Here is a 23,941-nt window from a genome sequence, read left to right as displayed (position 1 = left end):
TTTGTTTCCGAGTTTTCTAAAGCTAAAACTATAACAAGGTATGAGATGAAATAATAAATCTGCTCCTCAAAGTAGATATTAAAGAGTAAGTTCCCTGCCCTGGCCTGTGTGGCTCAGTGGTTACAGTGTTGGCATGCACACCAAAGGGTCACAGGTTCAATTCCCAGGCAAGGGCATGTACCTGGGCTGCAGGTTGGATCTTTGGCCCCAGTCAGGGTGCATGTGGGAGGCAACCAATCAATGTGTCTCTCTTACATGAATGTTTTTCTCTTCTCACTCTCTCTCTCTCTTCCTCCTCCCTCCCTCCCTTCCACTCTCTCTTTAAAAAAAAAAAAAGTTCCCAAATAACACATCATTCTTTTGTTGCAGCTTCCATAAACTAAGATGGCTTTTCACAAAGAATTTAACATCTCTATTTGAACACTTCTAGAGAACTGCACTCTTGGCTCATTGAAGATGAGGAAAGTACTGCCATTAGTGATAGTAACACAATTTGGAAACTAGTTACTTTTGGGTTGTGCCTTTGGGGTTAACTTTTTAAACATCAGGTCTGGAAGTTAATAAATCTATGCCATGTAACCCTGAAGAATTTTCAAATGGCTCTTGTATCAATACAAATAACATGTTTGGCCTCTGAGTTTTAAATGTTCTTGGGTGTTCTGCTTTCTGCTAGGTCTTACCTCGAACAAAGACGTAAGCACTATATTGTTCATAATATTCTCCCATTCGTACACGGATTGTGTAGAGGCCTTCATCTTCTTTATTGAGATGAGAAAATGTCAGTGTTGCCCGATCTCCACTCCACTGTGTTTGCACCCATTTTGATGAAGAAACAGGTGCTCCTGGGGAAGGAAGTCAGAAAATTAACTGATTTCTCCCTTTTATTACTCTCTTCTTCCTCACTTTCCTCCATTCCTCTCTTTCCCCCCCCTTCCCCCCACACATCCCCTACCTCTTTCTCTCTCTCTGTATTCCTCTTCTTCTATATTGAAAGCTATCTGACTACCAGAGGAAGTCTCAAGGGCTTGAGCCATTCTGCCATATTTATAATGGTAAAAATACTATACCAGAAGTGAGGGGACCACTGCCAGATACATAACCTGCAGTGCAAAATGAAGCTGCAAGGTCTCTTGTTCAAAAAACAGAGAGAAAAGTACAGGTTTTTCCCTCTAAAAATAGTTTATTACTTATAAAATATAATAGGAATAATATAAATTGCAAAAATGAATATTTTTGTGCCATAATTTTACCAAAAAATAATACTTTATACATGTGATATCTGCCCTGGCCAGTTTGGCTCAGCAGTTAGAGCGTCAGCCCGTGGACCAGAGAGTTCCAGGTCTGGTTCCCACTAAGGGCACATACCTCAGTTACAGTTTGTCCCCAGCCCCAGTTGGGGTCGTGTGGATGGCAACAAATTGATGTGTCTCTTTCTCCCTCCCTCCCACTATATCTGAAGATAAATGAAAAAGTGTCTTCAGGTAAGGATAAAAAAATAAATATATGATATCTTTTTTTTTTTAATCCTCACCTGAGAACATTTTTACATTAATCTTCAGATAGAGCTGGAGGGAGGAAGAGAGAGAGGGAGAAACATCCATGTGAGAGAGACACATCGATTGGTCGCCACCTACATGACCCCAACTGGGGCTGGGGACAAACTGCAACTGAGGTACATGCTTTTGGCAGGAATCGAACCCAGGGCTCTTTGGTCCACAGGCAATGCTCTTACTGCTGAGCCATACCAGCCAGGGCTAAATGTGATATCTTGATTGATAATAAATATTTCTGGCTTGCTTTTTTGCAAATTCAGTTATTAGGCCATCAAATTCATACCTTAAGCAACTTCATTTTAAGTGGACATAACTGAAAGCAACACCTGTCATGCTTTGTAAATGCAAGCTCACAAAGATTTGAAAATTTTTTATTTTGAGAAGGATCCTTCTGCTGATGTAACTATTATTGCAGCTATTAAGAATGCTACATAGTTATAGTATTACATATATTTATACTAAATAGTATTATATAGTTATGGTATTAGAAATTTAATATTGGGTTAACTTTCTGATAAACTATTTCAAAATATAAATTTTACTACTCTAGAACTAATTATTCTTGAAGAACAGTTTTTCTAAAAAGATTTAACTCTCATACAAATCAGTTTCATGTAAATCTGAATTTAATTTTAAATATAAATTTACATAATTGTATCTTAATGTTTTCTTTTGCATGTTCTGTAATTTGTGGAGGTCATACAAGAAACTGAAAAATACTTCATGGTTTGTATATAACTCAAACATGTTTATGCATTTTTCCTCTTCAATTAAGAGGAAAAATTAACTTAAAAATTATCTTCCTTATTAATAATTGCTTCATCCAAAGTTTCATATAAAAATATTTTACATTGAATGTGACGATCTTTAAACCTAATTTCTATTTCTAAGCCTGTAGATAGTTGCTTTGCAATGTTGTGGCAGTTTTTATCACCAGAGATTCTAAATTCTTTGAAGAATCCTAACAACTACCTTTTGTGCTTTATTGCAATGTCTATACACATGAATTTATTCTGTAATATTGTACTAACAAAGTTCACTGCCTGAGTGCTGGCAGTTTCTGGCAACACTCAGGCCAGGGAGAAAATATCTGTGCACATCCCACGAAGACAAGTTCTGGGAATGGCCAGGCAAGCTGGCCTCCCACTAATGGTTCCCATGATGCCCCTCTCCTCCTCTAGGAACATGTCCACCATCAATGCTGCTGCTGCTACCATGCTGGTTTCAATCTGAGCCCAGGTCCAGGTCTCAGTCATTGCCTTGGGACCCCATGGTGCCCCAGACTGCCCCAGGTGTCCCCATGCACAACTAACATGCTTCATAGTCCCACTTGTCTATAAACTTCATTTATTTTACCAAATAAAATTAACTTACAAAATCAATGCATATCCAACTTACAAAAGCAAAACCACATTTTTTTGGTAATCCTCTTCATGTTACTTGGTGATAAATTATAATTTCCACAAAGATATTATGAAAGTGCTGCTACTTTGATATATATGTAAAAACTTTATTTAACATCCAATAGGTTATGCCCTCTAATGTTGAGATTTGGCCAGCTCTGATGAACAGGTCTGCATGCAGTCTTATGGACAGTCATGCTCTGGTGCCAAGCCCAGTCTGTGACCTACTGTGAATAAGAGCCTAAGTGAGAATTCATTATCAAGGCTCACCATTTCTGTACCACTGGATCTCTGGCTGGAAATGTTTAATTTCAGGAGTGATAACTACACGGCAGCCTAGACTCAGCGTCTCGCCTTCTCTCCCAAAAGACACATCAAATTTGTCATCAAAGTGGATCTCAAACTTGGATGCATAACCATAAGGGGTCACGGCAACTGGGTACAACAAAAATAAATATCAGCAATTTATTTCTTCTCATCAAAGAGACACAAGTATTTCAATAAGCACAGGCATAGAGCAGTAACAACAAATACCAAATAATTTATCTGAGCAAAAATTAAGTCTTATGAAAGAAGTACATAGTACATTCACACGTCATTATGAGAAATGGAAATTCTGTGTATGAAAATTTTGCTTCAGCCTGGCCAAAGTAGCTCAGTTGGCTGAGCATCATCCCATGCACCAAAAGGTTGTTGGTTTGATCCCTAGTCGGGTAGTGTATGGAAGGCAACCGATTGGTGTCTCTCTCTCTCTCCCTCCCTCCATCCTTCCCTTCCTCTCTCTAAGCATGGGCTTGAGTGAGGGTTAAAAAATAAAATAAAATAAAACCTAAATATAATTAATATAATTTCTTCTTTAAAAAATTTTTGCTTCATTGGTCAGAAAATCTTATTTATAATGAATAAAATTTAAAGGTCAGGTTTAATGCTTTAAATGTACATTAATACCACATTTAACTTAGATTTAAATAGCTGGGATACATATATGTTTCTTAATTTTAGATTCTAAGTTCATTTAAACTCTGTTACTTGTAATCTTGGAATAAATGGCCATATCATTAGTCATAAAACAGACTTTTCCCAGTAAATTGCTTAATTTCTTTAATAATCTGAGTAAAAAATATATTATAAGAAATGTCAAGGGAGAAAACTAAAAAGTTTAAAATATTGTAACTTTTAAAATATTTTTCTTAGAAAAATCTTATTTATAGATTGTAAATGCCTACATCATAAACTCTCCCTGGTTTTATTTTCTCTTTTCCCAAAGGAAAGGGCTTAAGAAAATAACAACTATTTATTTATGGGTTATTACATGCCAGGCACACTACACTTGACATGTCATCTAATCCTTGCAAAAACCCTGTGGCATAGATATTAATTTTTCCTCTCTTTCAGATGGGGATATAGAAGTTCACAAATATATAGCTAATGACAAGGTTTCAAAGGCATCACATGTGAAATTCAAATTCAAATCCATAACTGCCCAACCCTAAAACTTAGGCCTTTTCTCTCATGTTTCATCTCTCTTCCAATGATCTCTTAGTATTAATTTGAAAAGGCAAGCTAACATTTATTGAGTTCAATTTGTGCCAAGTATTGTTCCAAGTGTTTAATATCTATTAACTCAAGCCTAATAATAATTCTATCAGGATTATTATCCAATCCATTATTATCTCTATTTTGTAGATGAGGAAACAGTAGCACAGGGAGACTAAATAACTGCCCACATTCACCTTGCAGAGCTAGGATTTACACAGGCAAGATGTATCTAGAATTTGTGCTCTCAACCAATAAATGGTGTTGCCTTGAATCTGTGTGTTGCCAGGCAACCACTAACCAATAGGGAAATAATTTCTCTTTGAAATATGTCTCATCTGCCCCACTTCTATATGATGATGTCCCACTGAAATTACAAAGCAATACAACTTGATCAGATCTTCCTCACTGGGAAAGGGGGCTGGCTCCAAAGCTGCCTTAAGGAGTAGAAACAAGGGTTACAAGTAGGCCTGAGGTTTAGGGGTTGGTAAATCTGTAATCTAAATCTAGACTGCTTCCTGTTTTATACCATTAAAAATAGTTTTAACTCTTTTTAATGGTTGAAAAAAATCAAAAGAAGAAGAAGACTTTGTAACATGTGAAAAGTCATAGGAAATTCAAATTTCAATGTTTATAAATAAGGTTTTATTGGAACACAGCCATGCTTATTCATTTACCTATTGTCTGTGGCTGCTTTTCTGTTACAGTGGCAAGGTTGAATAGTTGTGACAGAGACTGTTGGCCCACAAAGCCTCAAGTATTTACAGTCTAATCCTTGAAAGAAAATGTCTGCTAATCCCTGGTTTAGAATATGGTTTAAAATGGGAAAGATCAGGTTACAAGTCCCTACTCTGCCACTATGTGTGGTCTTGTCCCATGATTTAATCTCTCTAATCTGCTTCCTCGTCTGCATAGCGCAGATAGAAAGGTACCTATTTCATAAGCTTTGGGAGAGCATTAAATGAATCAATGCATATGAAAAATGTCTTAGTACAATGTCTGGCACAACTAATGAATACATACTAACTATTAGAACATAAACAAGGGCAGGAAGCTTGAAAATATCTGTGATATTTACCAGCATATTCCAAGCACCTAAACCAATACCTAGCACATAGCAGATGCTCTATAAATATGAGTTAAATAAATTGGTAAGAGTCCTCTGTTTTCTATGTTGGGAACAATTACACTCAATTCAGGGGCCAGAGGAGGTTCAAAAAGATTACGAAGTTAGAGGAGTCAAGTTGAGCTGGGCTTTCAGACCCTGACTTGATGGAGAAGATGGAAATGAGAGAAGCGTGGATGATGATGATATGGCAGTGACAATAAACAGGATTCACTCAGAAAACCTGTGTAATGATCAATAAGCTAGTCTTGGGGACACTGGGAGATAAGTCATAGTTTCAGGATTCCCATCTATTCTGTCTCAATATAAACCAAATGATGGGAGGACATAATTTGAAATGTGTTCCTCCCTTGTTCCCATACATCATCCTCTCCTGCCCAGGGTAGTGATACCTATGATCATAACTTGGAATGTCAAAATTAGGAGTTATTCCATAAAGTTGATAGAGTAAGTCATCTACAGACATCAAACTAACCAGTTAGGTGAAAAATATGACCTATGAGAAAGCATCTTCATCAATCATCTTTAAAATTACCACTTATTTTTTAATGTTTAGAAAATAAGAAGTTAGAGTTTGGTTACCTTTTTCAGTCTGATCACTGTAAGTATTTAATTATTTGAACTACCAGAAGGGTTTTATTTTTATTCCTTCCCATGAAAAGAAGTTTTCATGTAGATGAAATAATCAAAGTTCACAAATTTACAAATTTCCAGATTGGAATTTTTTAACAGCTTGTTATTTAACCACATTTAGACTTCATTTTAAATTGCACATCATAAATTAACGTATTTATTTATTCAGTCATTATTAATTAGCTACACTGTGTCAGGTGTTGGAGTTTAAAGACAAAAGGTCCAGCCTTGCCTTCAAGTGGTTCATATGAAAGAGAAAAACATATAACAGTTAACAGGGTCCAGTGTAATAGATGTTCTGATGGAGGTGCCATGGGCTCATCAACTCTGACTGGGTGGGGATGGGGTGGCAGTGGGGGTCAGATACGGATTTCTCTAGGAGGTGATGCTGACCTGGATACTTAAAGATGAGTAAAGCTGCTCTAGTACAATCCAGACGTGTGTGTGTGTGTGTGTGTGTGTGTGTGTGTGTGTGTTTAAATCACTCTACCCAGATTTGTGTAATGATCTTTCTCATTTTAGCACAGAAGTCTTAAAAGCATTTGCCTTTTTTTAAATCCTCACCAAGGATATTTTTGCATTTATCTTCAGATAGAGCAGGAGGGAGAAAGAGAGAGAGAGAAACATTTATGTAAGAGAGAGATATCAACTGGTTGCCGCACATACAACCCCAACTGGGGCAGGGGACAAACTGCAACCAAGGTATGTGCCCCTAGTAGGAACCAAACCCGGGTCTCTCTGGTCTGTGGGCCGATACTCTAACTGCTGAGCCAAACTGGCCAGGGCTTATTTGCCTTTTATAATCCATCATATCTCGGCCTTCATTAAACCAGAACAAAGCAATTATATTCAAAAACAGAATAGTAACCAAAGAATCTAAAAATATGAAACTAACTAAACAAAGTGATTATCTAAATATTAGCATATATTATAAAATATACTACACATTTATTTCAGCATTATAGAGTAGCTTATTATGATGTATTTTATTTTTCCCATTTTTTTAAAGTCAGATATACTGAAGCATAATTTACAAATAGTAAAATTCACCCTTTCCAGTGTACAGTTCCATAAGTTCTTTTTTTTTCCATTATAGTTGACACTCAATATTATATTAGTTTCAGGTGTACAGCATATTATGCTGTATAGTTGAAATGGAGATAGCACTTAGAAAATATATGTTTGAACTTACAGCTGAGAGGCATGGTTGAAGCCCCAGCATGGAAGCGAGTCTCATCAAACTCTCCCTTATACCCTAGAAAAGAAAGTAAAAATGCATGTGAACTGCTTCTTGACTTACTTTTAGCAATGAAAATAAATGATTAAAAATGCATTTTGAATAAAATAAGTCAAGCAAACCTACTCTTTACCACAACTGAGGCATATGCTGAAAGCTCTCCTTTAACATTCATCGCTGAGGCCCGGTACTGAGCAGTGTCTTCAAAATCACATCTGAAAGAATGCAGAGAAATGAGTGGCCATCTCAGTGACACTCCTTGTAATTACTAGCTGCTCCTTCAAGGATCTCTGCTATCATGGCACACTGCAAATCAGTGGCTAACATGTGGTTCTAAGGGACTCTTAATGAAGCTGCTCTCTCTGATCTGGCTCCCTGTGGGATTTTATGTAGTCCAAGAGATTTACAGCAGGTTCAAGCCAGCAGCACAGAATGGGAGAAGACCTATAGTTCGCTGTGACCCTAGGCCGGGTTCCTTTATAATGTCAACAAAATGCTAAGCACATACATTACAGCACGGACAGCATTTTGATAAACTGGGGGCAGCAGGGAAAGAAACAGCCTCTCCCTGTAGACTTCCACAGTTTCCTTGAGCCACAGACCAGACCCAGGTGGGTCTAATGTGTGGTTCTGTGTTCTAGTCTCAAAGTACAAATAAGTTGTGCATCCCTTAATTCAACTACAGTTCAGGCCACACTTGGAGTTTTGGCCCACAGCACGACACATGAACTACCATTTGGAAGTTCCTTTGAGTTATAATACAGAAATTAGGATGTCTTAATAATGGAGTTAGGGAGACAATGATCTCACAGACAGATGAACAGGCTAAGATTACAAAGCAGGTTGTTTTATGTCTTATTACCAGTGCTGGTGCTATTCATTGTCCAAGTTTAGTTTCACTTGTATAAACTTATTTCTTGTTGAAATTTTACAGACATCAACAGAACCCCAGAAAGGTCAATACAGTTATCTTTCTCATAAGTATTTAATTATCAAGCAACCACGTAGCTCAATTGTCTCAGTAGAGCTGCTGATTGGCAGAATTGCTGTCACTTGAGGTCAGAGTCAGAGCCTGGCAAATGTCACAGGGATCCAGGGTTCTGTTTGAACCAGCAACATGTGTCAATTGCTCTTATTTGAAGACAAGGCTATAAATCAGAATGCTGTAAATGTTACTTTGACAACTCAGCATGTCATGGTTTTATATTAACTGAAAATGGTGAAAGCTTGTTTAACTTTTGTATCCATATAACTAGGCTTGGATTGCAAACACATCTTAGGAGACATGAGAAACTTTTGAGAACTTAGAAATTTTAATGTGGGTTCTGCTTTCAAATGTTGCTTTAAAAATATCCCAATGTCCACCCTGCCTCCATCTACAGGTTGATAGGGTGGGTGCATGGTTTTCCGCAATTCCTGGTGAGCTGAAGGAAAGAGTAATTTCTCCAAATCCAGCTTACTTTCATTGCCACCCACCCCAACCTCCATGGCTTTAACTGATTAAAAGCAAAAGAATATGATGATGATGTTAACTTGGAACTCTGAAAATATAATTGAATAAATGTCTATTTATGTAACTTATTTTTTTACTGATGTCTAAGAAAAACTCTCCAGTGTATAAAAAGATAAATAAAAGATACAAAAATTTTTTTCTCATTATGCTTGACTAAATTAAAATTTGTGATCACTTCAGTCGGTAAAGTGGGCTTGGTAAGAATGAGTAGTGCACATCACTCTTAGCTGGGCACCGAGAAGAGCAATGCATGTCTCCCATTGTGATCGTGCTGCATTGAGAACAAGGGAGGAGAGGAGCTGTTGACAGGAGCAGGAGGTGCCTCCCTGAGGATTGTAAGGCAACATACACAGACTCTGATGTCCTCTTACTTGTTGATTTCCAGCGTGTGCATTCCATATCGACTTTCAATAATATACTTTCCAGGGTTTGCATGGACGTTTATTGGCACCTGGTTTTTGTACCTATGAGACCATGGAAACAAGGGGAAGTAACTTGAAGTGCAAATAGCTTCATGATTAAAAGTGCACACACACACACACACACAATCCTTCTCGAAGGAACACCTATTCAGCAGCAATGTCTGTTTAATAAGTGCAAATCTACGATAGATTAAATGAAATGCACAATTAATACAACAAAACTTCTCAATGTACTTACTTTCCTGTCCTTCATCATAAAAATTAAATTACATGTAAGAAGCTGACCATTGCCTTGGCTGGTGTGCCTCAGTGGTTTGAGCATCGACCCGTGCACCAAAGGGTCACGGGTTTGATTCCCAGTCAAGAGCATCTACCTGGGTTGCAGGTTCTGTCCCTGGCCCACATTGGGGTGTATGAGGGAGGCGACCAATTAGTGTGTCTCTCCCACATTGATGACTCTCTGGGTGTTGGTTACATGGGTGTGTGCAGTTTATAGAAATTCATCAAAGCTCTAGATTCATATATAATATGCACTTTTTTGTTGTTGTTAATCCTCACCCGAGGATATTTTTCCATTGATAGAATGGAAGAGAGGGAGGGAGAGAGAGAGAGAGAGAGAAACATCAATATAAGAGAGACACATTGATTGGCTGACTCCTGCGTGACCCTATTGGGGTTGGGGATCGACTGGGAATCAAATCTGAGACCCTTAGGTCCATGGACCAATGCTCTAACCACTGAGCCAAACCTGCCAGGGAATAATACACACTTTTTACATGCATATTATACTTCAGTAAAAGATCTAAAGAAAAATTTGACCATTGTTGACACAACAGAGGGAAAGTTTTTGTGTTGGGGGTTTTATTGCTGGTTGTCTATCTAGGATGAAAGAAAAACATTCTTCCTACTAACAGTCTTGCATGTTAAAAAAACAATGTCATTGTATTGAAAGCTCATTATATTTAAGTGTTTTATTCTGTTATAAGCAAGCATACCTCTTGGCTTAGAACTCAAAATATTAATCATGAAAAAAAAACTTCTGACAAATAAAAGCTAAAAGAGTCCGGCCGGTTTGGCTCAATGGTTGAGAGTCGACCCATGCACCAGGAGGTCACCAGTTCGATTCCTGGTCAGGACACATGCCCAAGTTGTGGGCCCAATCCCCAGTTGGGGGCATGCAGGAGGCGGCCAATCAATGTTCTCACTCATCGATGTTTCTATCTCTCTCTCTCTCCCTCTCATTTCATCTCTCTGTAAAATCAATAAAGGAAAAAAATTTTTTTATATTTTTATTTATTTTAATTAATTAATTAATTATTTTGTTACAGATGTTTCTCCTTTTAAGCTGAAAGATTCCCCTTTTCTGACTGCCCCATCCTTGTTTAAGTCGGTCGGGCCTCAGAGAATGAGACTACATGGTGGAGCCCTTCCTGAGACACTGTCTTCCAAGTCTAGAAGTGGCACCTTGATTCTTTACCACATCCTCACGGTCTCTATGGCCAGTGGCTATGGTGCCAAACTATAGCAGGAACCATAGCAGTGTACGAAACTCCTGCTTAAGCCATTTTCTACCCAAAAGAGGATCTGGATTTTACCTGTTTCCTTCTCAGACACCCCACTTTATGTGCAGAGATAACATAAATTACATGAATAACCACAACTGACACAGAGCATTTAGTACAAGCCAGGAAGGTTCTAAGTGCTTTATGAATAGATTAGTAAATTCAGCCCTCACAACAACCATATGAAGCAAAACTGTTTTTAATATCATTTTCCAGATGAAGAAACTAAAGCATATAGAGGTTAAGTAACTTGTCCCAGTTTACACAGCTAGAAATAGCAGAGTTGGGATTTGAAACCAGGCAGTCTGGCTCCTGACAACATGTGATCATTCCACTTTCTAATTGTTCTCTATTTAGTGAATTTTATTTCTTCAGACTTTGGAAATGGTTATAAGGAAGTTGGGGTGCAGGGAAAGTGGTGGAAAGGAAGAGAAAGAAAAAAAAACTTCAATCATTGCTTCCTCTCCCCAACTTGCACACTCATACACACATGTGTGCACATGGGCTCTAAGCCCCTAAAACACAAATCCATTTTCTATATTTATATTTTATTTATTTTCTTTTTTAAATCCTCACCCAAGGATATGTTTTCATTGATTTTAGAGAGAAAGGAAGGGAGAGAGAGAGAAGTGTAAACAGCTACATCGATGTGGGAGAGAAACATCCATTGGTTGCCTCCTATAGGCACCCTGACTGGAGATGGAATCTGCAACATAGGTGTGTGCCCTGACCACGAATCGAACCTGAAACCTTTTGGTATATGGGATAACCAACTGAGCCACCTGGCCAGGACCATTTTCTATACTTTTAAAAATGTATCATTCTCCTTCTCCACTTAGCAAAATCCCAACTCATCCTCCAAGGTTCATATCAAATGCCACTTCTTCAATAAACTCCTCCTAAAATCCCACACAATATTAATATTTCCTGCCTCTCTGTATAAGTGTCACTTGAATCAAATTTTAAGATAATACATTAAATTATTGCTGAATATGTTCACTTCTACTAAGCTTCCAGTGCTCAATGATGGTGACTGTGTCTTATCCATATTTACTTCTATTCCCACTCTCAAGGAAATACGAGTCATGGGCACATATTTGGCACTCAATGCTTGTTAAATTTAACAGAATTGTGTAATGCAATAGATTAATTAATTATAGCTGCATAATTTTTGGCCAAAGAAGCAGAGTTCTGACAAACATATACTTCATGATATGGATAATTTAAAATAAGTGCATATGAAAACAATAAGTTGAGGCTCTTTGTGTCTCTCAGATCTAAAATGAGAGGGCTGGACTGGCTTAAGAATTGCAGTTGCATGTATGATGGCAGATGGGTACTAGATTTATCGAGGTGAACACTTCGTAAGTTATATAAATGTCTGATCACTGGGCTGTAACCTGAAACTAATTTAATACTGTACATCACTGTAATTGAAAAGTAAAGACCCGGGTTCGGTTCCCGCTAAGGGCCTGTACCTCGGTTGCAATTTGTCCCCGGCCCTGGTCGGTTGTGCGGGTGGCAGCCACTCGGTGTGTCCCTTTCACATCGATGTTTCTCTCTCTCTCTCTCTGTTCCTCTCTCTCCCTCCCACTCTACCTGAACAAAAAATGGAAAAGTGTCCTCGGGTGAGGATAAAAAAAAAAAAAGAAAAGTAAAAAAAAATTTTTTAGAAAGTTAAAAGAAAAAAAAAGAATTGCAGTTGTGTGGCAGTCGTAGCAGCATGACCAGCCAACCCATAGAACACATTGCCAGCTGTTTCCTGCCAGCCCAGAAGCAGCCTCGGACAGCTGTCTAACCACAGGGCCCCAGGCAGACAGGACCAGCTGGTCAGGGATGGTCTGTAAAAAGAAATCTGCTGGTGGCTTCTAATTTTGAACATTTTTCTCATTTCGATGAATGACAGGGTAGAATCTGTTAATGGACATGTTCTTCTGGTTGAACTGGTTTAGGTAAATTTCACGCTTGACTCAGAAACTCCCTCTTGCTCAGTTTTTTTTCATGTGCTGGAGTGTCTTCAGTAGCTCCTCTTCAAATAAGAAGAGAAATATGACACCAAAGGCTGTGGCATGTGCTACTTGACCCAACAACCCAGTGACACTTGATTAGGCTTCTGACCAAAAATGGTGTTCATATCTCCATAAAGTTTGAGTTAAAACAGTATTTTTCAGCTCCCAGGGTTGTTTCACCTTCCTTGCTCTTCCGTACTACCCGACTTAATACCTGAACAACTTTTCTAAGGTGACTACCTGGCATGTTAAATTGGTTTAAAATACATATAGACACACACACCACTTTCAGGATCTTCTGTTTACTCTGGTACCCAGATGTTTGTGTAAGAAACACCTGTTTTAAAGCTGGAGACAAAGAGTAAGACAGGAAGCAATTCAATTCTATTCTACAAGGAATTCACGGAGGCATTCGGGTTCGGGGTCACTTGAGATTGGCTGTCTTCGGTATTAAGTCAGGAAAGAAAGGAAGAATGTTGGCCTGCTCTGTATGTGCTTCACAGCTTGTTATTTCTGGAAAGTGAAATTCCAAACTGGCTAGTCATTAGCTAATTTTGGAGAGCAATCTACAACCTGGGATTATTTGTCAAGAGGTTTCTGAAATTCGTGTGAATAATCAGATGTACACTATTTCCCTTATCATTTTCATGTAGAGTCTACAAACAGTTAATGAGCTTCTATTTTACTATAAGTATTAATAGAATAAAACTCTTAGTTTATGTGTATAAAACATACACTTAATTCCCCTAAACAAATATCTGTTTGGATATTGGCTGACCTTGATAACAAGGGTGACAATGAAAGCTATGGTGATATAAAGCATGGTTAAGTAAAAAGGCTTCATTCTAATTTTTTCTATCAGCAAATAATCCATGCAAAATGATATTTATCATATTGAATCCCACCACAACAGTGATTGCTGCTTAGAATCCAACTTTATGTTTTTAGTAAATAGTTATTACCAACTATGAAAACCAATTAACTGAGAGAGAGCTATCTCATTTGAATAGATTTTGAAATTATATAAACAGAAAAAAAAATCTAAAATAAACCCCCAAACCCTTATGTTGGAAAGTAATTAAAAATTACAAATAATTTTTAACCATTTTATGATGATGATTATTATTATTATTATTTTGGTTAATCCTTGCCTGAAAATATTTTTCCATTAATCTTTTTATGTTCTTTATTTTTAATCCGCACCTGAGGATATTTTTCCATTGATTTTCAGATAGAGTAAGAAGGGGAGCGGGGAGAGAGAAAAACATCGATGTGAGACAGACACATCAATTGGTTGCTTCCTGCATGACCCTAACCGGCTGGGGATTGAACTGCAACTGAGGTACATGGCCTCATCCAGAATCAAACCCAAGACTCTTTGGTCTGCAGACTGACATTCTAACCACTGAGCAAAACCAGCCAGGGCTCCATTGATCTTCTTAGAGAGAGTGAAGGGGGAGGGGGAGAGAGAAAGGAAACATCAATGTGTATGAAACACATCGTTTGACGACCCCGACCAGGGCTGGGGATCACACCTGCAATGCAGGTACATGCCCTTGACTGGAAATTGAACCTGAGACCCATAGGTCCTTGGGATGACTCTGAGCCAAACTGGCCAGGGCAACTGATAACTATTTTAAATGTAGGTTGTTTTTCTAAGATAATACGGTAGAAATCGCTATATTTAAATACATTGTAAATAACTCTGTCTTATAAACAAATTCAATACATAATTCTATAATGGAATTTATAACTTCTCATAATTTACAAAAATAGAATAAGACCTTTCAAAATCTCCATTCTTTCTAACATATATTTCTCATACTATTTTATTCCCAGGTTTTGAATTAACATACCTAATGACAATTTCTTTAAGTGTCTATTTGCCAACAATTTTAGGGGCAATGTAAAGAATTCAAAACATACATTTTAAGTGTCTCACTGGAGGATCTAGCCCAGTATTCACATAGATATTAAAAAACATGGGTGTTGAGTGAGTGAATGAATGAATGCTGATCACTAATACCAATACATGCTCCAGTGAATTTGTGTGCATCTCCTTGCAGATTACAATACATATTCCCATTGATAAAATTGATCTCGACTTTGGGTTGGAAATCCAATTAAATCTGGCTCTTTTTAACTCAATTCTCTCCTTCTTTTAAAGATAACTTTTATCTTTTCCCATATTTCATATAATTGAAAAAAAAAAAAAAAAAGAAGACTAGGCAATACATTTGTATGGTGCAAGAACCACAAAGTATAAGGTTACACAGGGAACAGTCTCCTTCCTCACACTTGTCTGCCTTCTACCCAGCTTCACTTCAAATCTAAATGCTCTCCTTAGATTCTTATATCTTCTTCCAGAGTTCCTTTGTACAAATAAAACAAAATGCAGTTCTCCCTCAGTATCCATAGGGGATTGGTTCCAGGACCCCTCAAAGATACCAAAATCTACAAGTGCTCAAGTCCCATATATAAAATGTCATAGTATTCACATGTAACCTATATTCACATATAGGCTACAATAAGGCATGCCTACACAATTTCATTTGTGTGGATTCAGCATAATGCTCAGCGTGTTTCAAATTCAAGTTTTGGTTTTGGGAACTTTCTGGGATATTTCCCTCCTGAATATTTTCAATCTACAGTTGGTTGAATCTGTGGACGTGAAACCCATGGAGTCTCCTGATTATACAAACACAAACTTTCCCCTCCCCTTTAAACCAATATATAGTCAATGATTATACAAGCTATTAGATAAATATATATAGCCTATTAAGTAAAACAACTTTGTTTTTTTTACCACATCTATTATTTTCCTTCTATGTTGATAAAGCCCTCCTTCAGGATGGCCAGCTTCACTGTAGTGGTACAGCTATGTCTTCTGCAACTAATTTTACTGCTGGACCCAAGGCTTCTTTCTGTTCTCAAAGTGTGTTGGGAATAGGACAGTGCTCCTCAGCATCTCTGCACCTGGCCATGATAAGTGATATGTGCTCCTGTCATTTAGCAATCTCTGGGTAACCTCCAGATTCTTTTTAGATAGATTTGGTGAGTATGTGGGATTGACCGAAGAGCAACTGCTTTGTGTTCATATCATCTGCTAGACCTCAGGGATTTCCATGACCTGAGGGTGCTATTGGAAACTTGGAACCAAACCATCTTTGGAAAGAGCTCTAAGGGAGCCAGGCCCCAGGCACACATGCCTTTGAAAGATGTCACTAAGGACCTAACTGCTACAAGTAGAGGCAGCATGACTGCATGAAGCATTATCACAAATTTATTCCTATTATTTACCTCCTTCTATTCAAGGAGGTCATTCTCAATTACTTCTTTCATATTTGTCTTCAGTGTCATACCCAGGAAGCTGCAGTTGGGAACCATAACAGCACAAATGCCAGCAAAGTAGTCACAAACCACCTTGGTTTTACTTGGGCTATGGGTTCCCTGCTCACAGGGAAAGGATGCCTACTGAAGATTGCATTATTAGCATTGCAAAGTAAGTCAGAGCTTCACTGAATGATTATTTTGAAAGGCAACATACCCAGGAACCTATACTAATGCCACATAGAAGTTTACTCCCATAGGTGGATTTACTTTAGAGCCAATAAGGCTGAAGTTGTCAAGTCTCTCACTAGCATGAATCTCCACAAGGCTCTATGCCTAATTTATGCCACTAATTTTATACTCTTTTTTTGTAAAGAGTACCCCCAAATTGTATAAGTTTCATGCCCCACAAAACCTGGATCTGATCTTTTTATAGCATAGGCAATTTCCAGTTATGTTAGCTGACTGTCCAAATTTCAGCTTTATCCAGGGGCAAATCTTGCACTCTGAAGTATGGTTAACTATTTTCTTAGTGGTCCACTAGTTCTTCTGTTTTAATATTTACTTTTCTCAGGACTTTCTGTGAAATGCTCTGATCCATCCTTATTGGGAGAATTTTGGGTAAGAATGAAGTCTTCTCCAAGCACTAAAGAGGGTATAGAAACCAGAGAAGGCTTGTTCTAGTAAATGAACATCCTCCCAATTGTTTCTGAGACAAATCTTGCCTCTACCCCTTTATTTTTGTTTAAAAGGAGTTCACTAGGACATAAAATTCACATGTTGGGGAAATAAATATTTCAAAGCCAGATATGGAAATTTGGTAAGAATTATTCTACTGCTTAGTTCCATTAGTGAGGATAACTGAAAACTGACAATATTTCTGTTTTTCAATTTAACTGGAATTCTAAGGGTTGACAATTTGATCATCTCAAATTTTTCTGGGGAGTTTTTTGTTTTTAAATCACTCCTTTTCCAGACAACAAAATACAATACAAGGAGTTTAATCTTCAACATAGTCTGAGCTCTGCCTTTGTGGAACCATATAACTCTGGCTTAATAAATAACACCATCAATGTGCATAAGCATGTTTGTACTCTAGTTGCTGTGGATTTAACAAAATAAATAAATGTTTAAGAAATTAATATTTATCTCACAGATATTACTTTGTATCCTTTTAAAAATCATCTTTAACTCTAATTTTTACAAAGCAGGAAAACAGAGATTGGATGCCATGAGATAAATATTTGTACCTAATTAAGGACTCTGATTATTCATTTATTAGTAGTACATTTCAAATTTATGAAAGAAGTTTTTACTGACCAAATATTTCTTGGAGCTGAAAAACTGTTTTTCTTCATGTATTTCTATAAGAAAATTTGGATATTTTTTTCAGGTAGAAAGTAATCACTTTTTGAAGAGAAAATGTCCCTTTAATAGGATAAATTATGCAACTTTAGTCACAGTGGGGCAAAGATAACCCGATTCTTCGCTTACTATAATATACTTTTATACTTTAAATATTGTAAATTTATTTTTTAAAACTTCATTTGCACTGAAATATGTTCCAACATTTCTCATCTTTGTTTACTACAAATTATTTGCCTTGATAATATATAGCTGGCTTGGGTTTTCATTCATTGGTTTTCAAACTCAAGAACCCTAAAAAGAGTTTACAAACAAGAAAAACTATAAGTAAATCCAATATTATCAGGGACAGGATGACATTATAGGTGAATTTTTAAAAACTCGCCCTGGCCAGTTTGGCTCAGCGGTTAGAGCGTTGGCCTGCGGTCCGGAGAGACCCGGGTTCGGTTCCCGCTAAGGGCACGTACTTCGGTTGCAGTTTGTCCCCGGCCCTGGTTGGTCGTGCGGGTGGCAGCCACTCGATGTGTCCCTTTCACATCGATGTTTCTCTCTCTCTCTCCCTTCCTCTCTCTTCCTCCCACTCTATCTGTACAAAAAAATGGAAAAATATCCTCGGGTGAGGATAAAAAAAACAAACAAACAAAAAAAAAAAAACTCATCACCTGCTCCTTAAGAATAACCTTAAATAGGTAACTGGGTCTATCTTTTCAGCTACCTCCATTTGGCTAGCCAGGTGTCTGACCAACATTAAAGATATTGGGAAAGAAAAGAGAAAGAGGCAGAGGCTCTGCAGGTGACAATGCCATTTGGTGTAGTGTTTATACTTCAATATAGGGTGCATTTACCACCACTCATGAGGATAAGAAAACAGCATGCAAAATATTCATTTTAGAGAATAAAGTGAAAAACACCTTTTTGAGTTAGCTGAATCATTTTCATACTTCTGCTCTCTGTAGGAGACATTCATGAAATATGACAAGAAAATTTTCAGTTTAGGAATCAAAAAATCATTGACAACTGCAATAGGATATATAATAGAAGGAGAAAGGGAGTGCTTATTCTTTATGGAAAGAAAATTTCAAATTTCTACAGGCCCCATATTGAGCAACATTTCCCATCAAATCCCCTCCTTTTTTTTTTTTGGCTTTAGAAAAAACACATTGGGACCTCAGCTCATTTGAGGAGTAGAGTAGGACCCCTTTGGGTTTTAATTAATTTTTAAAAAGCAGTATTGCTTCTTGGTACAAAATGATACCTATATTTAATGAGAACAAATTTTATGGTCCATATAAGTTATAGATATATATTTTCTTTATATGTAAGTATGTTTATAAAATTTTAACACTTTATATAAGATAAAGACTCATCTGCATAATACAATTATAAAGTATCATAATCTATCACAATGTATGCCAGACTGTTCTTCCCATGCATAAAATATTAATCCTGATATCCTTTCTTCACTATTTAAAAATTCTATACAAATTTATAAATGCTTTCATTGACTCCTGGATATTTATTTATTTATTTGTTTGTTTTGTTGATCCTCACTCAAGGATATTTTTCATTGAATTTTAGATAGAGTGGAAGGGAAGGAGGGAGAGAGAAAGAGAGAGAAACATCAATGTGAGAGAGTCACATTGACTGGTTGTCTCTCTCATAACACTGTTGGGGTTGGGATCAAACCTGAAACCCAGGTACATTCCCTTGACCAGGAATCAAACCAGCGACCCTTTGGTCTGTGGGCAAAAGCTCTAACCACTGAGCAAAACCAGCCAGGGTACTCTTGGATATTTATAATGTTAAATATTTTTCTTTTTAAAAATATGTTTTTATTGATTTTTTGGAGAGAGGGATAGAAACATTGATGTGAGAGAGAAACATCAACTGGCCGCCTTCTGCATGCCCCCCACTAGGGATGAAGCCAGAAACCCGGGCGTGTATCCCAACCGAGAATTAAACCGGAACCTCTCAGTCTCTCAGTCCATGTTATGGTGCTCAATCTGCTGAGCCACACCGGTTGGGCTAAAATGCTAAATATTTTCACTAGAGGTAAAATTTACTTTCTATAATTGATTCCAAGAGTAGTTTTTGTTTTTGTTTTTTTCATTCTTTTTTCTTTATTGATTTTTTTTAAAGAGAGAGAGGAAGGGAGAGGGATAGAGAGACATAGAAACATCGATGAGAGAGAACATTGATTAGCCACCTCTTGCATGCCCCCACTGGGGATTTGGCCCACAACTTGGGCATGTGCCCTGAGTGGGAATCGAACCAGTGACCTCTTGCTGCATGGGTCAACCCTCAATCACTGAGCCACAGTGGCTGGGCTCTATGAGTAGTTTTCATAAAGGTAACATACCATGTGACACGAGGTGCTGGCCAGCCAGATACAGAGCAGTGTAATTTTACATTTTCTTTCTCCCAAACAGTGTGGGAACGAGGTTTAATGACAAACTCAGGAGCATGGAGAAGATGATCTTCATTCAACTTTTTATGAAATGCCTCGGTTTCTTCTAACTGAAAATAAAAATCAAAATATTACAAAATCAAAGTAACTTGTACTACTAAAATGACAAGTAGAAAACAAAATTATCATTTTCCCATTTGGAGACAGACTTTTATATTTTTTATATATTTTTTTCTTTATTGATTTTAGAGAGAGAGAGGAAAGGAGAAGGAGAGAGAGATAGAAACATCGATAAGAGAGAATATCAATTGGCCGCCTCCCACACACCTCCCACTGGGGATATGGCCCACAACCTGGGCATATGCTCTGACCAGGAATCGAACCTGGGACCTCTTGGTGCATGGGTCAATGCTCAACTACTGAGCCACACTGGCCAGGTTCTAATATATTTTGTATTGATTTTTAGAGAGAGAGGAAGGGAGAGGGGGAAAGAAATAGAAACATTGATGTGAGAAAGAAACACTGATGGGCTGCTTCCTGCAAGCCCCCTACTGGGGATCAAGCCAGCAACCAGGGCACATGCCCTGACCAAGAATTGAACTGGGACCTCTCAGTCCATGGGATGATACTTAATTCACTGAGCCACACCGGCAAGGCCAGACATTTGTATTTAAATCAAATGCATATTCCTTGATCCTTTTTAAAACAAATATACCATTGAAGACTTCTGGTCAATACGGAGGCATAAGTAAATGCAAAACTTGAATCCTCCTGCAACCACATAAAAAATACACCTAAACTAAATAATAACCATCATTCAGAACCACCTGAAATCTAGCTGAATGGAAGTCCTACAAGTAGAGATTTAAAGAGAAAATTATATTGAAACTGGTAGGAGGGGCAGAGGCACACAACAGAGCTGGTCCTACACCCACATGTGGTGGTTTAAAATCAGGAGGGATGCCCTGGCCAGTTTTGCTCAGCAATTAGAGCGTCAGCCCACAGACCAGAGAGTCCTGGGTTTGGTTCCCATTCAGGGTATGTACCTTGGTTGCAGTTTTCCCCGGCCCCAGTTGGGGTTGTGTGGGTGGCAACCAGTTGATGTTTCTCTCTCACATCGATGTTTCTCTCTCTCTCTTCCTCCCTCTCTCCCTTCCACTCTATCTGAAGATAAATGCAAAAAATGTCCTTGGGTGAGGATAAAAAAATAAAGTAAAAAATAAATAAAAATAAAATCAGGAGGGATAACCTGGCTGTGGAGGTCTCCCCTGAGAAGTGGGGGGTCTCGGCCCCACACCAGACCCCCAAGCCAAGGGTTCTATACCGGGATGATAAGTCCCCATAACTTCTGGCTGTAAAAACCTGCGGGATTGTGGCTGAGTGAAATAGAGGAGGCTGGAATCCCAGACAGTTCCTCTTAAAGGGCCCACACACAGAATTATTCGGACTCACTCCCTCTGAGCTCCAGCACCTGAGCAGCAGCTTGAAAGGAACCAGGGACATATGAGGAAGAACTGAATCGTCTGGCATCAGGGGGAGAGCTGGGGAGCTGGGTGGGTGGGGGGGAGGGGCAGCCCTTTTCTGCCAGATAAATCAAACCACAAAAGTGCTAGCAGAGGCCACTGTTCCTTTTCTGAGACTCTGCCCACCCCCAATCCCATAGAGCAGGAACCATATCTGAGTCTCCATCAACCTGGCTCACACTGTTGGCCCTGACCTGGTGAATCCCTGAGACTCCACTCCACCCAAGGTTCATCCAAGCCATTTCCAACTGGCTTCTCTTGCCTAATGCTTCAGACTTTTGTAAAATCTATCAAACAAGCAGCATCTAGCCGCTGTGTACCCCTTACCTTTTGCTAAGTGGCCCCAGGCTTGGCACTAGAGGCACCCTACCTTGGTTCACAGCATGGCCTCTCCTGGGCACTTCCAAGTCCAACACAAGTAGTAGCCATGTGCAGATTATTCTGTAGCTCATGCTGGGTGGCCCCAGGCAGGGCATAGGCAGTGGCTGACTTTGTACCTCTCAGGAGGCCCCAGAGCCAGTACACGCAGTGAATGGCTTAGACCATGCCATTTTACAACTCTACTGCCTCCATAAGCCACACACTCAAGGGGAAGACTTGGTGATCAGCAAAGCCCCACTGAAGCAAGTTCTGCTCCATAGGGTCAACACCTACATAACAGCTCTTCCACTATAGTTGCAAGCTGGTCCTCACAGCTAATTGGCCTGGGAATTAATCCCTTCCAGTGAAGCCAATAGCAGTCAAGGGCCAATAAAACAAGACAGTGCACATAGCCCACACAGGGGAGAATCTGGAGCACAGAGCTTGGGTGACTGGGGAGCCTGTGCCACTGGGCCCAATAGGACACCTACTACACCAGGCCACTCTACCATGTCCAGGAGATGTAGCAGCTCTACCTAATAGAAACAAATATAGGGAAGTAGCCAAAATGCAGAGACAAAGAAACACATCCCAAATGAAAGAACAGAAGAAATCTCCAGTAACAAAACAAAAACAAAAACACTAGCCCGGCCGGTTTGGCTCAGTGGTTAGAGCGTCAACCTGTGGTCCGAAGAGACCCGGATTTGGTTCCCACTAAAGGCACGTACCTCGGTTGCAGTTTGTCCCCAGCCCTGGTTGGGTTGTGTGGGTGGCAACCACTCAATGTGTCCCTTTCAAGTCGTTGTATCTCTCTCTCTCCCCCTCCCACTCTATCTGAACAAAATATCAAAAAATGCCCTCGGGTGAGGATAAAAAACAAAAACAAAAAAACACTAAATAAAATGGAGGCAAGCAAAATACCAGCTATAAAAAATGGTTCTAAGGATGCTTAAAGAACTTAGTGAAAACTTCAACAGCATGAAAAAGGACATAGAAACCCTAACAAACCAGTCAGAAATGAAAGATGCACTAACTGAAATGAATAACTTACAGGGAATCAACAATAGAGTAGATGACACTAAGAATCAAATCAACCATTTGGAATATAAGAAAGCTAAAAATACCCAATCCTAAAAACAAAAAGAATTTAAAAATCTGAAGATAGTGTAAGGAGCCTCTGGGACAATTTCAAGCATACCAACATTTGTATCATGGGGATGCCAGAAGGAGAAGAGAAAGAAAGAAACTGGAAACCTATTTGAAAAAATGACAGACAAATTCCCTTACCTGGTGAATGAAATAGACATACAAGTCCACAGAGTACAGAGAATCCCAAACAATATGAACCCAAAGAGAGCCACACTAAGACACATCATAATTAAAATGCAAAATGTTAAAGACAAAGAGAGTATTGTAAAAGCAGCAAGAGAAAAGCAGTTAGTTACTTTACAAGGAAGCTCCCACAAGACTGTCAGCTGATTTATCAACAATCCCTTATGGGACTGGCAAGAAATATTCAAAGTGATGAAAAGCAAGGACCTACAACCAAGATTACTCTACCCAGCAAGGCTATCATTTAGAATTAAGGACAGATAAAGAGCTTCCCAGATAAGAAAAAGCTAAAGGAATTTATCACCACCAGACCAGTATTACATGAAATGTTAAAGGGTCTTTTTTAATAATAAGAAGAATAAAAAAGATCAATAATATGAACAATAAAATGGAAATAAATATATATCTGTCAACAATTAAATCTAAAAAATGAAATAAATGAACAAGCAGAACATAAACAGACTCGTAGATGTAGAGAATATTTTGAGTTGCCAGATGGGAGGGGGGCATGGGGGTTGGGTGAAAAGGGAGAAAGGATTAAGAACTAAAAATTGGTAGTTACAGAATAATCATGGGGATGTAAAGTACAGTATAGGGAATAGAGTCAATAATGTTCTAATAACTATGTAT

General features: G+C 38.4%; 1 protein-coding gene across 2 annotated transcripts in view; it reads right to left on the bottom strand.

The window, feature by feature from the left end:
* The window catches only part of MYOM1 (myomesin 1), a 173,005-nt gene that overhangs the window by 115,039 nt on the left and 34,025 nt on the right, over window positions 1-23,941 (bottom strand). For both annotated transcript variants that reach the window (XM_036244934.1, XM_036244935.1), the window contains exons 5-10: window positions 20,049-20,206; window positions 9,373-9,465; window positions 7,615-7,703; window positions 7,444-7,506; window positions 3,227-3,391; window positions 681-842 (exon numbers count right to left, since the gene is read on the bottom strand). In XM_036244934.1, coding sequence (XP_036100827.1) covers window positions 681-842; window positions 3,227-3,391; window positions 7,444-7,506; window positions 7,615-7,703; window positions 9,373-9,465; window positions 20,049-20,206 — 730 coding nt within the window. The remainder of the gene's footprint in view (window positions 1-680; window positions 843-3,226; window positions 3,392-7,443; window positions 7,507-7,614; window positions 7,704-9,372; window positions 9,466-20,048; window positions 20,207-23,941) is intronic.

This window comes from Molossus molossus, unplaced genomic scaffold (assembly GCF_014108415.1).
Source record: "Molossus molossus isolate mMolMol1 unplaced genomic scaffold, mMolMol1.p scaffold_m16_p_6, whole genome shotgun sequence".
Lineage (NCBI taxonomy): Eukaryota > Metazoa > Chordata > Mammalia > Chiroptera > Molossidae > Molossus > Molossus molossus.
The sequence above is the reverse complement of the archived record's forward strand: the minus strand, read 5'-3'. Positions and strand labels throughout refer to the sequence as shown.